This window comes from Nomascus leucogenys, chromosome 1a, assembly GCF_006542625.1.
Source record: "Nomascus leucogenys isolate Asia chromosome 1a, Asia_NLE_v1, whole genome shotgun sequence".
NCBI classification, from domain to species: Eukaryota; Metazoa; Chordata; class Mammalia; order Primates; family Hylobatidae; genus Nomascus; species Nomascus leucogenys.
This window is the reverse complement of record NC_044381.1, coordinates 84520337-84543699: the sequence shown is the minus strand read 5'-3', so window position 1 is coordinate 84543699 and position 23363 is coordinate 84520337. Positions and strand designations below refer to the sequence as shown.

Here is a 23363-nt window from a genome sequence, read left to right as displayed (position 1 = left end):
CTAAGTCTGAGAAGCTATTGTCATCTCCTGTGCCAGTGAATGATTTTCCTTTCCTTGTCTACCCTGTTATTTAGGGTAAGCCCTTTAATATTCCTGACCATTTTTTATTTTTAAATTTTGTTCATACTGACACTAATCAAAAGAAATAATAGTCCTGACTTTATGCGGAAGTCTGTTTCAGCTCCAACCTCCAGCTGGCCAGTCCTCATTTCTATCCCCACCGATATTAAAACTCTAACTTCAAACCTTACATTACTCTAGGGAGGCCAGCCACATACCACCTGCCCCTCAATCAGCTGTCAGAGTCGAGTACCACTGTGGCTTTACCCTCTTCATTTTGTTACCTGAGGACTTTTCTTACTTTTTTCTGTGCTCAGCTCTGCATTTACATGAATATTTTAAATATTTAACCCAGTATTTCCAGGTGATTCACAGTGGGGTTTTTTTTGTCTGTTATTTTGTTGTCCATGTTACTAGAAACAGAAGTCTCTTCCCTCTTAGTTATATCTCAGACTGCCTGGCTGAGTCAATCCCTACTTATCCTTTCCTTCCTTCTTGTCCCTCCCCCGATACCATAGCTTAAGGCAGGATTCTCAAACTTCATAGTGTACAGAATGATTTTCTGGGAGCTTGTTAAACATGCAGATTATTAGCAACCCCCCAGGAGACTTCAATTGAGAGGACTGGGGTGGCACCCAAGAATATGCATGCTTAACAAGCACTCTAGGTGGTTCTGGCCAAACGGTTCTGACCACACTTTGAGAATCACTGTCTGAGGTCTGCTGCCCTTTCCTGATGTATATTCATTCCTTTCTCTTGGCAGTACCTGGCAGGAGCCCTGCGCATCTCTGTTTTGCAAAGTCTGAGTTAGGAGACAACAATGCCAACAGACCCAAGGTTCAAGAGTTCTAGTCTAGACTAGTCCAGGACCACTCCCCTTAGCCATGGTGATGCCACTGATTTGTCCTGCTGGACTCCAGCTATCAATAAAACAGGTCATCCATTTGGGCTTTACTAATTGAGACTTTGACATTATTTGGAGAGGGGTGAGCTGAATTTTCCCTTTGTACTTATGAAAGAATTGTTTGCTAAGCAGATGGATACGATAAACAAAACTATACATATAATGATGGGTTCACTTAATTTTAAGTGCAGGTCTTCACTCTGTAGATGGGTTATGCTCCAGAATGCCTCTGAAAGTTAGCAGTTTAGAATGTATCTTCCAGCCGAGCGCAGTGGCTCATGTCTGTAATCCCAGCACTTCAAGAGGCCGAGGTGATCACCTGAGGTGAGGATCACCTGAGGTTGGGAGTTCGAGACCAGCCTGACCAACATGGAGAAACCACGTCTCTACTAATAATACAAAATTAGCCCGACGTGGTCCCAGCTACTCGGGAGGCTGAGGCAGGAGAATCGCTTGAACCCAGGAGGCGGAGATTGTGGCAAGCTGAGATGGTGCCATTGCACTCCAGCCTGGGCAACAAGAGCGAAACTCCATCTCAATAAATGAATAAATAAAATAAAATAAAATAGAATGTTATCTTCCACAGAAACATTAGGAAAGGTGGTCAGTTTCCCAGACCAGCCCACCCAAACCTGTAAATAAAATAATTATTCCCATTTAATACCTATTCTATGTCAGGACCTTTACATATGTGATCTGATATAATTCTCAAAATAACTCTTAGAAGTAGACATTTGTGTTTTTTTGCCTTAGAGGTGAAGGGATTTGCCCAGGGTCATCTAGCCAGTAAGTGGCAGAGCCAAGTTAGGTCTGGCTCCAAAGCCTGTGTCCTTGTTACCAGGAAAGCAGAACACCTCCTGTAGCTCATTTGTTTAACAAAGGGTGAGAGGAAGGGTAGAGATTTCTGTTTTCTCCCGAAACACTGTCTTTCCCCACACTGAGAAAGAAATGTTAAGGGAGTAATAGAACCTCTCCGCTGCAGCCACAGGTGACTCTGGAAGTGATGGGGGACCGAGAAGATCGGCAGCATGTCTTTGGTGTGCCTTAATGAGCGAGCAAAGATGCAAGCAAGATAACAGCTTAGTAAACTGCTCGGACTTTGGTCTTAAACTACCTTGGGTTTCATTTTGCATATGGGGAAAAGCATCTTACTGAAAGTTGACTTTCCGCAACTCTCCCTCTCTCACACGGCCCTCCCTGCCATAAACCTCTGCGTGTGGAGAGGCAGCTCCCTGCTCTGCGGGACTCACCTTGTCAGCCAGCAGCTCCCTTATCTTGCTGGCCTGTAGGCGGAACCGGAAAAGCTGGGTTTCCAGGGTCAGGCAGCGTTTCTGCCAGTCTACGCTGGCCGGCGCGTCCACCTTGAGTTCTGCCATGATGGAATCGACTTCTGGATTATTCCGGGGAGCCCTAAGAACCAGCATGCAGAAAGAGGAAAAGATAAATAAGCGTGTGAGGAAGAGTTCTGTGGGGAAAGAACGGGAGGGGACCAAAGGACAGAGAAAACAGGGCTGGGGAAGAGAATCGGTCACTGATCCCCAGGGTCCCTCCCTGCCTTCCTCAGCTCAGTGTGTCCCGCTCCATTGTAAGTTAGCTTAGAGCCTCAGGAAACCGCGAAACCTGAGAAACCTTAAGGAGAACCTAGTCTCATCTGGACAGAAGTGAAAAGTAGGGCTCATTTGTTTTTCAATTATCCACACAACAAACTTATCCGTTAAACAGCTACTTATATGCCTGACCCTGTACTCTGCAATGGAGATGCAAACAGAACTAAGAGAAATTTCTTGTCTTTGTGTTTTTCAAGGAACTCTTAGGAAAATCTAATTACAATGTAGTCATAGTTGCCAAATGACATGCAGATAAATGGGAATGGGAGCTGGGAAAAGTGGAAGGGATGTGTTTAGGGAAGGCTTAAAGTGGGTAACAGATGCATCCAAGGTCACATAGCTAATTAGAGGCAGAACCCCGGTTCCCAGTTTATTTCTTATTCTATTTCACCTATATAAGATGTTAGATGAGAAAAAAATGGAAATAAAATATAATGCTTTGAATGTCCTTGACAATCTTCTATTTAGATGGGATTGTGTCCATTATTATCATCGAATCATCCATCCCACTTTGGAACAGATTCTCACCATTTCCTTCAGGTTCTAAGATGCAAACCAGAAAACTGCTAGATATTTTGCTGCAACCTCTGGAGAAAGCTACAAGTCTTTGGGAAAAAAATTTGTACAAATTCAGAACAAATCAAGTAGACACCTATAGTATGTCCAGCCAGGGGAATTCACTCAGATGCCTCCTGGACATATTTAGAGAAAAAACACTGGATGGAGGATGAGAAAAGGAAGAAGAAGGATGCATGAGTGTGCATGAGAGAGGGATGCAGGCAGAGTGAGCCTGGGAGACATATCCATCATCAGGATTTTTCAACTCCCCCTTCTAGGGCATTATGATGAATGATGCTTGCCAAAAAGTATAAATTTGGTCTGTCCCAAACCATGACACATGGTCACCCTAGTAGTCAATAATTTTAAGGAATAATTATTAATTTTTTAGGGTGATAATTTTTTTTTTTTTTTTTTGAGGGAGAGTCTCACTCTGTCAGCCATGCTGGAGTGCAATGGTGCAATCTTGGCTCACTACAACCTCTGCCTCCTGGCTTCAAGTGATTCTCATGCCTCAGCCTCCTGAGTAGCTGGATTATAGGCGTGCACCACCAAGCCTGGCTAATTTTTTGTATTTTTAGTAGAGATGGGGATTCACTATGTTGGCCAGGCTGGTCTTGAACTCCTGGCCTCAAGTGATCCACCTGCCTCAACCTCTCAAAGTGCTGGGATTACAGGTGTCAGCCACTGCACCTGGCCGATAATCTTTTTAAATGTCATCTGTTAGAAATTTTTATGATATACAGGTTAAATAATATCTGGGATTTGTTTTAAAATACTTCATGGTAAGAGGTAAGTAGAGGAGGAGATATACGAAATAGGATTAGTAAAATGTAGATAATTTTTGAAGCTGGTTGAGGGGTATATGGGAGTTCTTTATATGATCTCTCTACTTGAATATATGCCTGGAATTTTCCATAATAAAAATTTGTTGCTTTTCAAAATCCCCTTTTCCTTCCTCAGGAGTCACATGGCCTCAGAAAACCTAGCCACCTCCTGTACTGTTGCCAGATACTACCACAGTGCAAAGTTAGCCTCTGTTTGATGGGCTAATCACCAATAGTGCTTCTCCCCTCGCATGTGACTTTTATTCGTATTTTTCTCCCATCATACACTACAAGTAGCTATTGCTTATTGAGTCTTTATTGTGTGCCAGGCATGTGTTGCCTCTTTAATCCTTACAACAACCTGTGAAACAATAGGTAAGCACTGTTGTCCACACACACGAGGACACTGAGGAACAGAGAAGCTAAGTAATTTACGGGTAATTGTACAGCTAGTTAATGGTGGAGCTGGGATTCTGGTTCCAAATTCCTTGTTCATTGCCACTCTGTGCTCTTTACCCATCCAAAAAATAAAAATAAAAAGAATTCCAATTTCACAAAGAGTGTGGTAGACTTGAAAATGGCAGAAATCGTTTCTAGGATCTTTCAGAAGCCTTAGCACAAGGATGAACCTATATCCCAGATTTCCCAAGACATCTTGGGCTCAAAATTCTGATACCATAATCTCCCCAAGCACTGGCACTTACCATGTATCCTGACTTTTCATCTAAAAAATAAGACCTGCAGAGAAAGGCCCAACAATTAAACCACTGATGGACTGAGTAAGCTCGGTTCTTGGCTCCTCAGAACACATGACTTCAGCGCTGATCTCCCAGCCCTGTCATCTAAACAATCCCTACATTGTGACCTCCCAGCAATCCCCATCTCAAAAGACTAGGACCAACTGGAACGGGCAGGAAGACAAAAGACAAAAACAAAACATGACCTTCTCTGAGCTAAGATCACAGCTGAAAAGACAAAACAGAACCTTGTAAGGCTCTCAGAGAAGGCCGGGAGGCTTCATGTTTGATTTTTCCTTGTCCTTTACTGGGATTTTGCTTTTCCTTGTATAAATAGGAAAAGTGACAGATCTGAGACTACGACCTGGGAGTATCGCAACTCGGTTCAGGGCTAAGAAATAACAGTAAAAGCATAAAAGCAAGGGGCAAGGTAAATGTAATCCTTTTGTATAGTTAAAAGAGTTCGATTAATATTGATTCCCTCTTACTGATTGTCAAAGCTGCTGCTTAGATTCTATTGGGAGAGTGAAAACCCAAATTATCAAAATCTCCAAGTACTTTGGAAATATGTCACTGGTGTCTGCCTAGCCCTGATATCTGAGATTATACCTAGTTTAGGGAATGCTTTCCCCAATCAAGCATCTCCATAACATCATGGTTCTGAACTGATCAAGTGGTCTGTTTAATCCCCTCCCTGCCTTGGGGATGGAGAGGATTAACCACCCTCTCCCTGGCAAGTTGCTGAGGAGGTTGGGACTCGTGCTTGGCTTGCCTCGGCATGTGAGGAGAGCAGAGAGGTTTTGAAATAGATCAGGAGCAGGGTGCCTGCTGCCAAACCCAAGGCCCAGAGGCTCTTCTAACAGAAGCAGGTGGTCAGAGCAACAGCTATAAAGTAAGGGAGGTTAAAGGAAGATACCAGTAAACTGAGCCTCACCTGCTAAGTCACCTTGCACTTATACCTCCCATAAAAATGCACAAGGATGAGCAGAAATGAATACTTTACATTTGCAGTAGAGTTTATAACTTGTCAAAGCATTGTGACGCATGTGTTATTTCTCTCTTTATCCCCGAGATGGAGGACAAGCACACTTAGTCACAATGAACAGATGAGAAAACTCATCACATCTGTGACTTGCTTGGAGCATTGCATAGAGCTAAGGAGTAGGAGAACTGGGCCAAGAATCCTGATCTCCCAATGTCTACAATTGTCCTCTTCCCATGATGATGCTTCAGTAGTGGTAGCAGATATCTCATACTAACAGGCTAGTCTAACACAAATACATTAATGGCAAAAATAAATGGGGAAATGAGAGAGGGGAAGTGAGCTGGAAACAAAACTCAGCTCAATTTTTTTTTCTATTTTTATTCTGGAATGCTCTATCACACATTAGAAATAGGGAGAATAGCACAATAAATCCCTATGTCCCCAATACCCCGCTAAAATTATGATCAGCTCTTGGCCAGTCTTATGAAACTCATAGTTTTCTTGATTCTGCTGGCACCCAGCCTGCTAAACTGCTTGGCAGGTGAATCAAACAACTGCCATAGTCTTGATACCTGCTTTGGCATCCCCTGAATCCTCCAACACCCGGGACTGAAATGCCACAGCAGTCAGTGGGGATATGCCTCAGAGGCAGGGGCTGGGAGTAGGATGGGTGGGAAGGTGGCACAGGAAGTCATTAGGTGACTCCAGACTGAGAGTCTGTATCAGAGAAAACACAAACTTGACCTGGGATCTCTCTGGTAAGTTTGAGGATTTTGACCAGAAACTGACAAAATGCTAAGATTACTTTTTTTCTTTTTCTTTTGAGACAGGGTCTCACTCTGTTGCCCAGGCTGGAGTGAGTGGCACAATCATGGTTCACTGAAGCCACAACTTTCCCAAGCTCAGGTGACCCTCCCACCTCAGCCTCCCAAGTAGCTGGGACTACAGGCATGCACCACCGTGCTTGGCTAATTTTTGTATTTTTTGTAGAGACAGGGTTTCATCATGGTGCCCAGGCTGGTCTCAAACTCCTGGGCTCAAGTGATCCACCTGCCTCATTCTTCTAAAGTGTGTTGAGCCACTGCACCCAGCCTAAGATTAAGTTTTTATTTTATTATTATTATTATTATTATTATTTTTGAGATGCAGTCTCACTCTGTCACCCAGGCTGGAGTACAATGGTGCAATCTCGGCTCTCTGCAACCTCCGCCTCCCAGGTTCAAACAATTCTCCTGCCTCAGCCTCCTGAGTGGCTGGGATTACAGGTGGATGCCACCACACTGGCTAATTTTTGTATTTTTTGTAAAGATAGGGTTTCACCATGGTGCCCAGGCTGGTCTCGAACTCCTGGGCTCAAGTGATCCACCTGCCTCATTCTTCTAAAGTGTGTTGAGCCACTGTGCCCAGCCTAAGAGTAAGTTTTTATTTTATTATTATTATTATTATTATTGAGATGGAGTCTTGCTCTGTCACCCAGGCTGGAGTACAATGGTGCAATCTCAGCTCACTGCAACCTCCGCCTCTCAGGTTCAATTTTCCTGCCTCAGTCTCCCATGTAGCTGGGATTACAGGCAGATGCCACCACACTGGCTAATTTTTGTATTGTTAGTAGAGACAGGGTTTCACCATGTTGGCCAGTCTGGTCAAACTCCTGACCTCAGGTGATCCACCTGCCTTGGCCTCCCAAAGTGCTGGGATTACAGGCATGAGCCACCACTCCCAACCCCAAGATTAAGTTTAATTCAAACAACTTTTAAGTGATTCCTGTGTGCAAGATTGGGGATATAAAGATGAATAAAGATATTGTGGCTTTTGAGGCTCAAGTCTACAGCCTGAATATCCTGGTAGCTCCCTGCAAAGGTAGCTAATCAATACAGGACCCTAAAAGAAAGAGGTCAGAGGTCACCACAGGCCTCAAAATAGCTCATTGCCTCTATCTTGTGGAGGATGCAGGAGGCATTGGAAGGCAACGGGGCTTCTGTTATATGCGCAATTTCCACTGGGCTCTCTCATGTTACCTCAGTATGGTTCATTCCCTGAGTGTGAGCGTCTGTATGACTTCCACTTGCTAGTGAGGGGCGACCACCATCTTCTAAAAGTGCTCTGTCAGACTAGGCTGACTACCTGTCAATTGTGGGAGAGAAACAGCTTTGTGTCCCCTTTCTGGGGATGAGGCTGGGAGAAGGGTGTGAGTGGACACAGGGACAACTTCCTCTGATCTCAGCATTGTCATCTGATCAAGCTAACAACATCCATTTGGCCACTGCTGGGTGCCTACATGACATTCCACACAACGTCCGGGGAGACAGAAAAGGTGAGCATGTCCTAGGCCGCAGGAACCTCAATACCAAAAGAAGCGGTCAGGACAACCAGGTATAACATTCCTTGAGAACAAAAACAGCAAAGAGAAACAGCTTAGTACCTAAGATCCCATGCTCTGGCACTGACAGGACTGGGTTTGAATACAAGCTCAGGCAGTAATAATCCTGTGGCCTTAAGCCATTTGCTTAACTTCTTTGAGACTCAGTTCCATTTTGAAATTGAGGGCAGTAATATTTGAAAATCAGGACAATAATATTTGGTTGAACCATAAGAAACCATCAACATTTAACCATTTTCCAACCTTCAAAATGGCCATTTCATATATCACATCATGCAGGGCTTTTTGAGAATTAAAGGAGATATTACAAAAGCCTGGCACACACTAAGTACTCAATAAATGACTGTTATTGCTGTTATCGGCAAACAAAAGGCAAACCAATAGCATCTAAAACCTAAGAGGAGATGTGGCCCAAAGATGTGCTCACTAGGCCAGGCACGGTTGCTCACGCCTGTAATCCCAGCACTTTGGGAGGCGGAGGCAGGCAGCTCACCTGAGGTCAGGAGTTCGACCAGACTGGCCAATATGGTGAAACCCTGTCTCTACTAAAAATACAAAAATTAGCCAGGCGTGGTGGCGCATGCCTGTAATCCCAGCCACTTGGGAGGCTAAGGCAGGTGAACTGCTTGAACCCTGGAGGTGGAGGTTGTAGTGAGCTGAGATTGTACCACTGCACTCCAGCCTGGGCGACAGAGTGAGACTCCAGCTCAAAAAAAAAAAAAAAAAAAAAAAAAAAAAGATGTGCTCACTACCAGATCTAACTCTGGAGATCTGGAGAGGAGGTCCTGTTATTTTAGAACATTGCACAAAAGGGTATATAGTGCAAAGTAAGGCTGCTTCCCATGCCTGTACTTCAGCCATAGTTCTCCCCAGCGGCAACCACTGTTACAGGTTTCTGTGTGTTCTCGCAGAGATATTCAGAGCATCTACAAGCATTCATACGTATGTGGCATTCACACACCCACCCAAAAATGGTGGCCCACCATACACACTGTACTCAACAATATAACTTAGAGATATTCCTACATCAAAATATATATCTGCCACATTTTCTCTCCACGCCTTGTAACAGCTTTAATGTATCCTATCGTGTGGCTTTCACATGATCTTATTGAAGGGTCCCTTATTGATGGACATCTAGATTGTTTCCAACCTTTTGCTAAACAATGCTGCAATGAATATTCAATGATGTACACCATTTCATATACATCAGAGTATATCTAAAGGATAAAGTCCCAGAAAATGGAATTTAGGGGTAAATGAGGTACACTTTAAATTGCCAGACGTTTCTTTGGATTTTTTTTTTTCTATCAGGAATGGGAGGAACATGCTGTCCCCTACAGCTGGTGACTTCTGAAGAGGGCGAAAGAGGCTCCACATTTTTTCAGCTTAGTTGATAGTTTCAATGAGTTTGGGGCCACAGGCTGCATCCCACCATTGCCCAACTCTGAGCAGGCCCCCTCAGCACTCTGTGGGAAGGTAGTAGAAGTGGACTGAACCATACCTTAGGAATTTAGGAGGCTTGGGTTTCAGTTATGGCTCTTCCACTTTTTAGCTATATGACCATGGGCATATCACAACAATTTTTTTTTAAGAGACAGGATCATCAGCCTCCCAAGCAGCTGGGACTACAGGCCCACACCACCACACCCAGCTAATTTTTACATTTTTATTTATTTGTAGATACAGGGTCTCCCTATGTTGCCCAGGCTGCTCTTGAACTCCTGGCACCAAGCTCTCCTCCTGCCTTGGCTTCCCAAAGTGCTGGGATTACAGGCATGAGCCACTGCAACTGGCCTAAATCACAACTTTTCAGAGTCCCAGTTTCCTCCTTTGGAAAAATGGGGCCAATAATATGCCGAAACACTAATACCGATGTTCTATAAAGCGTTAAGTGATGGTGCTAGCCCTATACACAGTGTCTGTCACATAGAAGACAGTCCAAAAAGTTTGATGAAGGAACTGATAATTCTCCCAATGAATTTTTTAAATGGTCTTTCAAGTGTTTTACCTGAACCAAGGCTCTGTCTTGGAAGAGTTTTATGAGGTGGATTCATAGTAAAAGCTATGGAGGAGATATCCTGGCAAGCAGAAATCCCACAAGGAGAGGAGATTCCTTCCAGATGAGGGTCTTCACCGCCTCTGCCACCCCCACTAAGGCCCCTGGTTCCTGGCGACCGAGTCCTCGCTAAGACTCCTAGGACACAATGCTCTGTGTCATTCGGCACCCAACCTGTTTTCTTTTCTGCTTGAATGACCTGCTCCTAGGAGTCGTGCCTGAGCCATAGGGTCCCTAAGAGAACACTCAGAAATCATAGAAGAAATAACCTAAGGTGAAGTGGGGAGGGGTGCGGGAAGGGATGAAAGGGAGCGAGCACCGATAGCAAGGTGGCAGCCTACACGTCCGCTCCGAGGGCCCTTCCCGGGAGCGACTGGATCTGGTCGATCCCCAACTCCAGGTCCTCCCGGGGGAGGCTCCTCCTGGTCTCGCGGCGCGAGTCCCGAGGGGCGCCCGGCTCGCCAAGCCGGACCCGCGCTCCAGCGCTCCCCGCCGCTGGGGGCTCGCTTCCAGGTAGGGAGGCACCTGCTCGGGATCGTCCTCCAGGCCGGAGGGGCAGTCCCCCGCGCGCAGCCCGACGCCCTCCCCCGCGGCGCAGCCCCAGCCCAACACAGCGACGGGAGCGCGGGTCGCTCACCTCCAGCGAGCTCGCTGCCGTCCCCGCCGCGCACTGGGCACACCGGCGCCCTCGGGCCGCCGCCGCCGCCGCCGCCGACTTTGCGTCGCTCTCGCCGGAGTCTCGGGCTGCCGCCGGCCCTCCGCTCCCCAGCAGCAGGGGTCGCGGGCTGCGGGGCGGGGCGAGGCTACAGCGGGAGGGGTGCCCGCGGGCTCGCTGCACAAAGCCCGGCCGTGCCTTGCGGCGCCCCATTCAACGCTCCGCCGGGCGCCCTCCTCCCCTCGACTCCCCGCCCGCTCCTTAAAGGCAGAGCGCCGGGCTCAGCTCTCCAGGCAGCTCGCGGAGAGGCACAGGAAATGACCTCAGCAGGCTCCAGCCTCCCACTTCTCCGCACCGCTGGGCTCGTCCCTGGGGCGGCGGGGAGGGCGGCGGGGTGTACCGGGCGCCGGCCCTGAGCTCTCTGAGGAGGCCCCACCAGCTGCCGCAAGGGGCGTCCAGAGCGCCCCGAGGATCTGCTTGGCCCCAGATAGTGGGGGACCCTCGCGGGCTGCGGGACAAGACCAGACCCTCTCCGCCAAAGGTTCCAGCATTTGCCTGGCCACCTGTGGGAACTGTAACGTCTGGATATTTGGAACAGAAGTCCATATTTCAGTCTGGCAGACCAAATGTTATGAGTTCCAATTTGCAGGAGAAAGAAAAAGAAAAAATAAGTTACGACAGCCCAGAGAGTAACTTACTTGCTTATTTTCTGGTCTCGCTATGTTGCCCAAGCTGGACTCGAACTCTGGAGCTCAAGTGATCGTCCCGCCTGGGCCTCCGGGCCAGCTTATGTATATGTTATTTTAAAGGAGACCCCAGGAGGACCCTGGCTGCCAGGCAGTTTGTAGGGCAGTCATCAGCGTGCCCCTGTGCTCCTCGTTCTCAGACATTTGCAGATCTCAGATAGCCCAAAGCAATCTCATACCCAGAGAGGCTGGAAAACTCAACATTTGGCTAGGTGAGCCTGGAGTAAAGAAGATGCAAATAGAGACGATTGCAGGGAGGGATCCACCTTTCAAAACAGACCCTTCTTCCTCAACCCTGCAGGATCTCTGTCAGTCAAGGCCTGAACAGAAGCAAAATACCAGCAGGGCCTGTTTCTCCAAATGGTCCTTGGAAGACTCATCCCAGGCACCATGAAGAACACCCCCACCCTGGGTTTGAATCTGAATCTCTAACTAAAGTTCCCCAGGCAATTCTCACGGAGAAGTTTTGAGAGCCCAGACACTAAGGAAAGCTGGTAGTGCAGGAGGCCAAAAGTGAAAGTTTAACTGGGCCAATGGGACTTTAATGGCTGAACTTGGAAACAGCTTTATAGCTCATGGGGATTGGGATAGATTAGCCCCATTTTGTGGGACAATGCTCAGGCTATCCACTTCAACATTCCAGAAGTTGCCTCAGGAAGCCCAAAAACAAGTTCTCTGGATTTTGCTAAGAAGACATTCATTCATTCATTCACTTTTTTTTTTTTTTTTTTTGGCCATAGGTTCTTCTTGTTCTGTTCTGCAGGCTGGATTGCAGTGGCACAATCATAGCTCACTGTAACTTGAACTCCTGGACTCAAGCAATCCTCCCATCTCAGCCTCATGAACAGCTGGGACTATAGGTACATGCCACTATACCCAGATTAAAAAAAGTGTTTGTTTGTTTGTTTTTGGTAGAGATGGGGTCTCATTTATGAGACCAGCTCAGGCTGGTCTCGAACTCCTGGACTCAAGCAGTCCTCTTGCCTCGGCCTCCCAAAGTGCTGGGATTACAGGGATGAGCCACCGCACCTCGGCCCAGAACTCATTTAATATAACTTTGTTATATAGTGAAAAAGGACGCACCGTGGAGAGTGGAATGGGAGGAACATGCTCTCCCCTATAGCTGGTTACTTCTGAAGAGGGCAGAAGAGGCTCTACATTTTTTTCAGCTCAGTTGTTAGTTTCAATGAGTTTGGGGCCATAGAGTGCATCTCACCATTGCCCAACTCTGAGCAGGACCCCTCGGCAGTCTGTGGGAGGGTGGTAGAGGTGGACTGAACCCTACATTAGGAATTTAGGAGGCTTGAGTTTCAGTTATGTCTCTTCCAATTTTTAGCTATGTGACTTGGGCAAGTTGCAACTTTTTGTTGTTGTTCTTTTCTTTTAAGAGATAGGATCTTGCTCTGTTGCCTAAGCTAGAATGCAGTGGCAGTCATCACTCATTGCAGCCTAGAACTCTTAGGCTCAAGCAGTCCTTCTGCCTCAGCCTCCCAAGTAGCTGGGACTATAATACCCACCATCACCCCTAGAGCCCCTTTCTTTGGATATTAGCTTATTATTACAAGTGGTCTGACAAAGGAGAATGGAGGATGGAGCAGAGAGATGGGAAGAAAAGCCATCATGTGCCTGAGTTGAAGGATATGCCAGGGCATTCTTGTGAAAGAAGATGAGGCCGGGATGGGGACCTGTCAACTGGTCTGAGCCAATTTAGTCCTTCGATGATTGTATTAGCTGCCATGGGACGTGAGAGGTGAGGGGAGGCCATTTTTCTTCTTTTCTGTAATCTCCTGCAGGTGGGATATTAAAAATAGTTAAGGCCAAATTCTGCCAAATATACATGTATTGGCAAGCTGGCACAAAACAGTCACACAGCCTGCTTCAAGAAAGTCGGGCAGTTGGCCTGCTCTGGCTCTCACACCCCATTCATGCAAGGGCAAATAATCTTCCTGGCCAACTCCATGTTTTGAAAACTGCTTATTTCACCAATAAAAGATTATTTCTAGCATCCCTCAAGCACATTAAGCCCTTGGGTGTATATTTTGATGTTGTTTGAAGTGCTTATGTAACCATTTTCTGGAGTGCGGATTCCTGATTAGGGCACTTCAGATGCTAACTAACCACTCTAGGGGTTACAGGAGAGTCACTTTATATACACACACCACATGGTTTAGGCTGGAATGTTTAAAAACTAAATTCCTACAGAGTCAATATTACAGCATCTTAGTCTGGGCCTCGTTCCTTGGACAGCACTATGGGAGGGAAAGGGGAACTTGGAACTGGCCAGAGCTCAGTTCAAGCTTTATCACTTAAGTGGTGGTGGGACCTTGGGGCAGTTGCTGAAGTTTTCTGAATTAATTCCATGTTTGTAAAATAATGATGATAGTAATTCTGGCCTCTTAGGGTTGTTGAAATGATTAAATGAGATAGTATGTTGTCTGGCATGCAGCAAGTGATCTCTAAATGGAAGCTTTTGTTATTTATTCTTTGAACAAATATTGGCTGGAGGTCTAAGAGCTCTCTGTTTACAAGATTGCAATGGATAAGCAGATGGCTTGAGAGACAGGAACAGCTCTAGGAGAGCTGGTGAAATGGTTGACAATTCATCTTCCCATGTATGAGCCTTCTAGAAACCCTGCTTCCCATCCCCACCTGCTTTCTCTGAGCTCCAAAGAGACCCTCTTGTATTTCACCAAAAAAGCCTCAGATCAAGGGATCCCCTTCTCCTGCCTTCAGGACCTGGTTCTCAGTTGCTGTTGGAAGGGGAAGAGAGAAGAGAAGAAGGAGAAGGGAGTCTCAGACTCCCAGGAAACTTGGGGCCAGTCCTAGTCCAGGCTTCTGCTCTCTGCCTTGGGTCACAAAGAAGTCGGGAGGTTACTTCTACTGCTGAATCTTTGGGAGCAATTTGGCTCTTCGGTGATTGTCAGGATTAGCCACCATGGGACATGAAAGGTGAGGTAACCATGGGTTGGAGCAGAGTGTCAAGAGTCACCATCCAAGTGGGGCTAGGAAGGCAGTGATTAGACATGCAGAGAAGGGCCAGGTAGGAAGGAAAGGACATGGCCCAGTGGCTAAATCCTCAGTGTGTGTGTGTGAGTGTGTATGTGTGTGCATGTGAGATGGGTATGGAAAGATGGGAGGAAGTGTCCTAACTTTAAGTATGGACTCTTCTTTCATTTATTCATTCAGTTACTCACTAACAAATATCTATTGAATACTTGCTATTTTCCAGCCACTGTGCTAGGAAGGAAAGTGTGACAAGTGTGACCTATGAACTCTGGGCCCAGGCTTTAGAACTAGACATGCCTGTCCTTGAATCCTGGCTCTTCCACCCAAGGGACACAGGGTGGAAGTGATGCAGTTACCACATACATCACCGCAAATAATCTGTTCAGTATAGCTGTGGGTATGGGAGCCAGAGAGAGCCAGGCAGAGGATGGGGAGGGGAGGGAAGGCGTTCCTTGTTTGTAAATCAGGAATCAGAATTCCTTCCTTAGAGAGTTATTATAAAGATGGAGATAAAGGGCCTGCCTCAGTGCCTGGCATATTATTGGCATCTAGTAGATATTATGAAATGAGGAGGGAACTTGAAGGTGTAGAGGTGTAAAGGACTAGCAAGGTGCCCAAAGACTAGGGAGCTGGAAAGTATCCAGGAGGAGCAGCATGGAAGGAGGGCCTGGTGGAGAAGGATTCCAATGAGGAGGTGGGCAGTGATTACAAGTCTAACCTCATGTCATAAAATGCTGATGTGAAAATAAAGATTCCAGGCCACCCCTAGCTATTCAGATCAGTGGGCCCAGGAGTCTGCATTGTCACGCATCTGTCTGGGGTCTGTATTGACTAGTATGCTCTTGAGTGATTTTCTCAGAGAGTAACTGCCGGGGCGGAACTGATGTAATTACAACACATATCAATGCAAAATGCTCTGTCCGCTGCAGCTGCGGGTTATACGGGCAACAGAGAGCCAGGTGAATGGGGGCTCAATGGGATAGGGACAGGAGAGGGAGGGAGAAAGAGCAGCTGAGTTGGGAGCTGGTGGAGATCAGGGAATGAGGATCAGGTAAATCCAGCCATCTGACTGCCATTCTAGATCATTTTAGAGTTTGCAACATCCTAGTTTTAAACTAGCTGTCTTATTTCTCCAACAGCTTTCGTCAAAGATGAGAACAATGGCTGCTCACATCAGCTCGGGGAGGGAGGAACTGGGCACGGACCAGCTTTAAGTAGGTGGCAGGTTCTCCAACAGCCCAGGGAGCCTGTGTGGGGAGAGACTAGGGCTCTAAGAAGCCAAGGAAACCCAGGCTTGTCAGAGAGCTGCCAATGACCCTTTTCTTTTCTGGGACACATGTGTGGCCGCTGTAGACAATGGGTTTTCAAGCTGACAGTGGGGTTCAACTTCCAGAGTTCGAATTCCAGCTTTGGCACCTAGCTCAGTTTTTGGCACTCAGTAAGGACTCAGTAGATGCTAGTTGTTATTATTATCTCCTCAGCAGAAGACAGACCCAAGCCAAGAGAAAGGAAAGTCTCCCAGCCCTGCCTCATCCTCACACTCCATTCTATCTGAGTCCCCACCAGCCCATCTCAGAGCTGAACTACGAGAGGTCTGGTGAGCTAGGGTCCTGTGCTCATACATCATCATGTGCTTGCCGAGTGTCCACAGTGGGCCACTGTAGGAGAGGGAGAGCGTGGAGGAGTAGGTGGCTCAGTACAGGGCAACTGGACTTTGGAGGGCCTCTTCATGCTCCTTGACCTCCTCTCCTCAAAGCCACTACTTTCACTGACAGGAAGAGGCCAGAGGTCTGGGGTGGGGTCCTACATGCAGAGCTGTGAGTGAGTTCTTGCTCAGCCACTACTTTGCTCTGCAATCTGAGGACATCTCAGCAACTCTTTGTGCCTCCACCTAACTATAAAATAGAAGCAGGACCTTCGTGGCTGCCATCCTCAGTCTGGAGATAAGGAATTAATGGACACTTCACCAGGGCCATGCTGGGGAATGAGGGGCTGCTGCGGTACAAAACACATTGTTGGTTTATCTGAGAATTGCTGAATGCGAATAGAAGCAACTTCACCAAAACACACTGGGGACACAGCCAGCCATTGCAGGGCACTGCAAACAAATGAAATCTTTCTTTCTAATCTCCTAATTAAAAATTGAAACATTTAAAGCCATATTTATTGAGGGCTGACTGTTCCTGACCCACTAAACATTTTAGGAGGAATCATCTGTTTTTTTTTTTTTTTTTTTTTTTGAGATGGAGTTTCGCTGTTGTTGCCCAGGCTGGAGTGCAATGGTGCGATATCGGCTCACTGCAACCTCCGGCTCCCGGGCTGAAGCGGAGGAATCATCTTTTTTTTTTTTTTTTTTTGAGACGGAGTCTTGCTCTGTCTCCCGGACTGGTATGCAGTGGCGCGATCTCGGCTCACTGCAAGCTCCGCCTCCCGGGTTCACGCCATTCTCCTGCCTCAGCCTCCCGAGTAGCTGGGAGTACAGGTGCCCACCACCACGCCCGGCTAATTTTTTGTATTTTTTTTAGTAGAGACGGGGTTTCACCGTGGTCTCGATCTCCTGACCTCGTGATCCGCCTGCCTAGGCCTCCCAAAGTGCTGGGATTACAAGCGTGAGCCACCGCGCCCGGCCGGAGGAATCATCTTAATTCTCACAATTCTCTGGAGCTGAAGCTATTTTTATCTCCGTTTTATAGGTGTATAGACTGAGGCTCACGAAGACCAGGTGACATGGCTAAGCTCAGGTAGCAAGCAAGTGGCCAAGCCAGGACACAAACCCTGCCCTGCCTGACTCTAAAGACCACGCCTTTAGCCACTCAGGGCTTGCCTCTGCTCAGGGATGTGTGGGTTCCCCTGCGGGGCACCTTCCAGGCTGAAAGGTTGCAATGAGTGAGCCACAAGTACCCTGGGATTCACAGAAAAGGAAATAAGTGAAACACATGGACAGAATGGGCAGACCTAGCCATTGCAGCTCCCTCTGCCCTGCCCCTAGTGGTTTAGCCTGAACCAATAGGTCTATTATCTCCCTTGATGGTCAGGACTTCTCCTTGTTGTGCTCAGGGTTTTCGATGGTGTGTCAGGGCTCATACCCTACTGGAAGCTCTCTTTGCCCTCTCCTCTTTGTAAAAGGGGGTGAGTTCTGATGACAAACCTGCCCTCAGTATGGAAGCCCTGGACATGACTGCCAAGCACATTGGAGACTATCTCTCAGCACCATCTAGTGGCCAGGATGGCTTGTTTGTTTTCTTCAAGGACCCTGAGCCCCAGCATTCTGGCTCCCAGTCAGGTGTAGGGCCAGATCCGTTCCCTTCTGATCTGACAGTGCATGCTTTGGTCACCTCCAAATATGGTGATTAATGGGGATTTAAGCTGTGCTTAAAGTGGATACTTTAAACTACGCATATTTTTATCCTGTTCAATTTTGCATCGTTTCAGGAAGTGGGCTAGAACACTGAGTTGTATAAAAGACTAGGAAAAGATGGAAAGAATATTTTCCCCTTTCTTAGTTCCATGGACCTGGCACCAAGCAACGCGTACCTCTTCCTACTGTGCAAAGCACAAGACCGAAAGCAGCATGCACAGACCGTCAGCTTGGCACTCATTCCAAGCAGGCATCTTACCTAGCCATGTTACACGGGCAGGGGACAGGAAGAGATGCCTCTGCACAAAGTCCAAGCTGCAAGTCAAGGATCCTTTTTGCTCTGCTACAGATAAAGTGATGGGATACAGAGCTGGCACTAGACTGACTCCCAATTGTATTAGAAGCTTTGCTTATGTAGAAGTGAGCTCTGGGGTTTTCAGAGTGGTGGTATGGAGAGTGCACATTTCCAAAAAGGAATTCTGCATTTATAGGTTCTGGATTTCCTAGTCCAGGTCCAGAAGAGGAACTACTAAAGTGGACCCATGCAAAGGAATCAGGTAGAGCTGACAGACAGGTCTCATATATAAGGGTGGTGATGGAGCAGAGCAGGCAGATTCCTAGGATGGAAGGCCAGTAGGCATTGCTCTGGGGCTGACACGGGGCTGCTGTTGCTGCCAAACACTGCACATTGCCTCACTGGCCATTGGAGAAACTCTCAGATGGCTTCTGGGATGGTTTGATCTTGAAAGTAGAAATTTCCTGGGCACAGGGCATCATGCTTGTGTGAATCCAGGATCTCTGGAACAAAAGACACTCCTGAGAAGAACATGGTTCTTTTGGGAGGCAAAATTGTTAATGTTGAAATAAATCCACTGGAATACTCAAAGTAACTTTCTATAAATATATTTTCCCATCAAGCATAATAAACTGCATGTGTAGTAATGTACATCAGACTGGAAGCCATTTATAGAGGGAATAATTACTAAAATGTTACTAGGACTTTCCCCACTCCAAATCTCCTTTCACTGACATGGCATGTTGTGATTCTTGCATCCTTTCTTGAGTTACATCACTGACTATTTCTCACAATTTATGTTAGGAGAAGAATAAGGAGTGTCCCTAATATTTATAGCAGCAATAACAGCAAAATAAAAGAGGGGAAAAGGATCCAATTGAAATGTCCATCAATTAGGACTAGTAAGTAAAGTATTAAAATTATGATTCATCTAGAAAATGAAATACTATGCAGCCATCAAAATGTATGATGAAGAATTATATTTATTGACAAGAAAAGATATTCATTACTTAATGTCAAGTGAAACAATGCCTAGAAAAGCATGTAGAATATGCTTTGTTTTATGTAAAACTGTATACATATAACTATATGTATATTTATGTGTATAAATATGGGTAGAATTCTTTTTCCCACAGATTAACAGTGACTATCTTTGAGTGGAGAAATTTGATATAATGTTGTTAGTTTCTGCTTTGTTCTTTTCTATATTATGTAAGCATTTTATAAGGAGTATGAATCATTTTTCTAATAAAGCTATTAAAATGTTTTAAAAGTATTGATCCTCATGAGTAAGTAGAAAGCCGAGATTCAGGGAAGTTGACATCTAACTCAATAAAGCCACAACCTGCCAGTCCAAGAGCCAGAGTGTGCCCCCATAACCACCCATTCCTCAAGTTTAATGCCAACGCTTTGAGTTCTGCCTCCTTTCTCCTCGTTAAGATACTGGGGAGGGATATGGCAATGGGGACCTGGGGGAGTTGGGGATCAATGTTCAGATCAGAGGGGCCTCACATCTTTTGATATTATCTGAGTCCCTATTATCTCTTCAAAGCAATTACACTATGACCACAACAGCATTACTGGATTCCTATTATACAGTATGTTCTTGTGGTTTGGCGGTTGTCCAAGACTTGAAGGAGCAGACACAAGTCTGGGGACAGAGTTAAGTTGGGTCCCTTCTTCTAATTCAAGCCCATCTTGCAACCTTCAAGAGAAATGATGTATTCAGCCATTTTCTCCATTTGAGGAAAGAAGGAAAGTGAAGCTAGCTGGGTGTGGTCCATTGGCTGGACTGCAGGAGGTTCTGGGTGGGAGTGGCATAACTTCAAGGAGGAAGTCTTAAGCCTGTGTTCCTTTTGTCTACCCCTTCTCACTCCTCCACAGCCACCCATGTTTGTCCACACTCCTAATTGCAGCACCAGAGACCCTCATGACCTGACCTTTGGCAATCTTAGAGTTCTGGGCACCAGCCAGCTCAATTCAGCCTGGTGAAAAATTAGCAGTTACGACAGGGATTGGGGTCCAGTGGGCCCAGTGTCTTCACAGAACATGAGTTTGGATGTAAATAGTAAAAACAGAGCCAGGTTTGGCGGCATGCACCTGTAATCCCAGCTACTCACTAGGCTGAGGCGGGAAGATTGAGCCCAGGAACTTGGGGAACATAAGAGATTTCACTTATTAAAAAAATAAATATCAAAAGCCCAAGGTTGTGAGAGAGTATTAATCTCCCATTAAACAACTACAGGGCATTTACAAGGTCAAAATGGGTCTCTGAGCAGCCAGTTCCTTTCTTATCCTATCCACTCAGAACACAGACATGCAGTTCCAGAACAAAGGATTCATCCCCTCTGCGTTCTTGCTTTGTGTCACTGGAAACCCTCTTTGTGTCACTGGAAACTGTCTTTGTGTCACTATTCTTCCCTCCCTGTCCTAAGATCCCTCTACTGTATTCCCTAGAGAGGTCACAGCTCTATACCTGACATTACTGCCCATGGATATGAAGCAAAAAAAATTCCTCCAAAGATATTGTTTCTCCTTCGCATGTCTGTTCTTTGCTGAGGGACCTAAGAGAAAGAGACCTTGACCTAAGCTGTGGGCAAGAAAGAAAGGCAGAGTCTTTTAACAAAAAGAAGTGTGTATTTACAAATGCTGGTCAATCTTGAGCCAAAGCCAGAGTTTAACCTACAAATAAGACATGGTAGAGATACAGCATGGCCACAGAAACAGCCCCATTGTAGAACACAAATAATCGCACATCTTCCTCTGCGTGGAGGTGTAGAATCTAAAACCATTACATGGAACACAGGGTAATGCTTTGTTATAGACCATCTTGTATTGCTTTCATCTTCCAAATGCCTAGGTTTCATTCTTTGCTATCTGTATAATCCTACCTGTATAATCCTTAGCACAGTGCATGGCACATTAATGGTTGTTGAACTGAATAACAAGTTGAATGACTTTTTTCCCTAGCACTGTGCTGTTTTGAGGACTGGACTCCTCTTTTTTCTTTTTTCTTTCTTTCTTTTTTTTTTGAGATGGAGTCTTACTCTGTAACCTAGGTGGAGTGCAGTGGTGCCATCTTGGCTCACTGCAACCTCCGCCTCCTGGATTCAAGCAATTCTCCCTGCCTTAGCCTCCCGAGTAGCTGGGATTACAGGCATCTGCCACCACGCCCAGCTAATTTTTGTATTTTTAGTAGGGACAGGGTTTCACCATGTTGGCCCGGCTGGTCTTGAACTCCTCACCTCATGATCCACCTGCTTTGGTCTCCCAAAGTGCTGAGATTACAGGCATGAGCCACCACACCCAGCCTGGGCTCCTCGTGAAGTCAGGAGCCCAGTTCTGAAAACAGCATAGTACTAGGCAAGAGAAGACACTCAATACACATTTGTTAATTAATTGGCATCTGAGACTAATTGAACTAATTCCCTGGACAAGATAGAGTCTCTGGGATCATCAACCTTTGGGCTTCTGCAGCCTTTCCTGAAGGTGGCAGGGTTCTAGCAGGTCCAGGACAAGGAGGGTAAAAAGAATAGAGATGGGGTTTGCCCCACCCTCTGCAAGGCAGTGGGCACACTGCCTCACCGCCCGCCTCAGGCTTGGCTGTCTCTCAGCCGGCTCCTATGGGAGAAACCTTTTGACTCAGATCTACAAAAAGAAAGATTTTCCCACTCTACCCTATCCCAGGACCTAGCTGTGACTTGGATGAGAATGCTGTGATACAAATTCTTAACCTATTAATGTTGCCAAGTCCCAAGATATCCTCCTGCAATCACTGTGTCGGGCTGAAATTTCTCTTTGAACTGATATAGTGAAGTTGGGACAGGCACACAGTGTCCCCCCAGGCAGAGTGGCTTAGATAGCAGCATAAAAGCTTTTAGCTGCAAAGCCTTCTCATAACCAGGCTCGCCTCAACAATACTCCTTTGTCCCCCCTCAGACGACTAAGCTTCTTGTATCCTGGCAAAGGGAGGCACAGAGCAGAGGTGACCAGCTTGGAGTTTGGATTTTAATCTCCAGGGCAAAAATTCTTTTAAATTTGCCCAGCATCTGGGCTGACTGCTGAGTCGGAAATGAGAGCAGTAGAGTGGGAGAGGAGGGGGTACGGGGATATGTGTGGAATGGGGCTCTCCTGCACAATCCCCAACTTTCTTTTCTTTTTTTCTTTTTTGTTTGTTTTGAGACAGAGTCTCACTCTGTCGCCCAGGCTGGAGTGCAGTGGCACGATCTCAGCTCACTGCCATCTCCTCCTCCCAGGTTCAAGTGATTCTCCTGCCTCAGCCTCTGAGTAGCTGGGATAACAGGCGCGCTCCACCATGCCCGGCTAATTTTTGTATTTTTATTAGAGACGAGTTTCATTATGTTAGTCAGGCTGATCTCGAACTCTTGATCTCGTGATCCACCCGCCTCAGCCTCCCAAAATGCTGGGATTACAGATGTGAGCCACCATGCCCGGCCTAATCCCCAACTTTCATAGTCAACTCTGCCCTCTAAAAGACTTACGACCTTCACAGTTAAACCCATACTTAAAAGTATGAGGTGATGTGGTTTCAATGTGTATTCTTATTCTCACTTTGATTTCTTTTAACTTTGGTCTTTTCCTCTCTTAATTTACTGCTCTTCTTATCAACCTATGCTAATTTTCAGGGCTGTCTTAGTGCACACCCATTAATGTCTTAATGCTTTATGGATGAATTCACATGATCACAGAATCATGAGTTCTTCATTTTCAGGCTCAAGGTGTTCACGAATACTGCATAGTCCTTATCCACTGGATTTTCTTTTTGATGGTGAAAAAACAAGAGAGGACAGGACCTTTAAATATCCCCAAAGCAGCAAGACACTTTATTTTGAGACTTCTATGAAAGTACCTACCTACCCCTTTCCCACATGGACATATGGATACCAAAATCTTCTGAGAAACCCACAGGACTTGATCATTTCCCCTGGGCCTAATGCCTCTTCTCCCTCCACTGGTACCCCTTTCCATCCCTCTGTGACATTTTATAAATATTCAAGGGCATCCTTAGTAAACTTTTGCATTTGCTTCCCCTATCACAATGCACTCATTCCTGAGCATAGCTCACAGCTGTGCAGAAGTCTGACTTTGTAATGTAATTTATGAAGTTACCTAAATGTAAATTATGGACTTTGCATGATAATGATATGTCACCCTGCTCTATACCA

General features: G+C 46.2%; 1 protein-coding gene across 5 annotated transcripts in view; it reads right to left on the bottom strand.

Annotated features, from left to right (window-relative positions):
- PLEKHH1 (pleckstrin homology, MyTH4 and FERM domain containing H1) overlaps positions 1-11053 on the bottom strand; it is a 56183-nt gene extending 45130 nt beyond the window's left edge. For 2 of the 5 annotated variants that reach the window (XM_030812438.1, XM_030812441.1), the window contains exons 1-2: positions 10755-11015; positions 2215-2374 (exon numbers count right to left, since the gene is read on the bottom strand). In XM_030812438.1, coding sequence (XP_030668298.1) covers positions 2215-2340 — 126 coding nt within the window. In that variant the 5' untranslated portion in view covers positions 2341-2374; positions 10755-11015. Of the gene's footprint in view, positions 1-2214; positions 2375-10754 lie in introns of all 5 variants that reach the window. The other 3 variants (XM_030812439.1, XM_030812440.1, XR_004029981.1) reach the window with 2 other exon arrangements.
- Positions 11054-23363: the final 12310 nt, after the last annotated feature.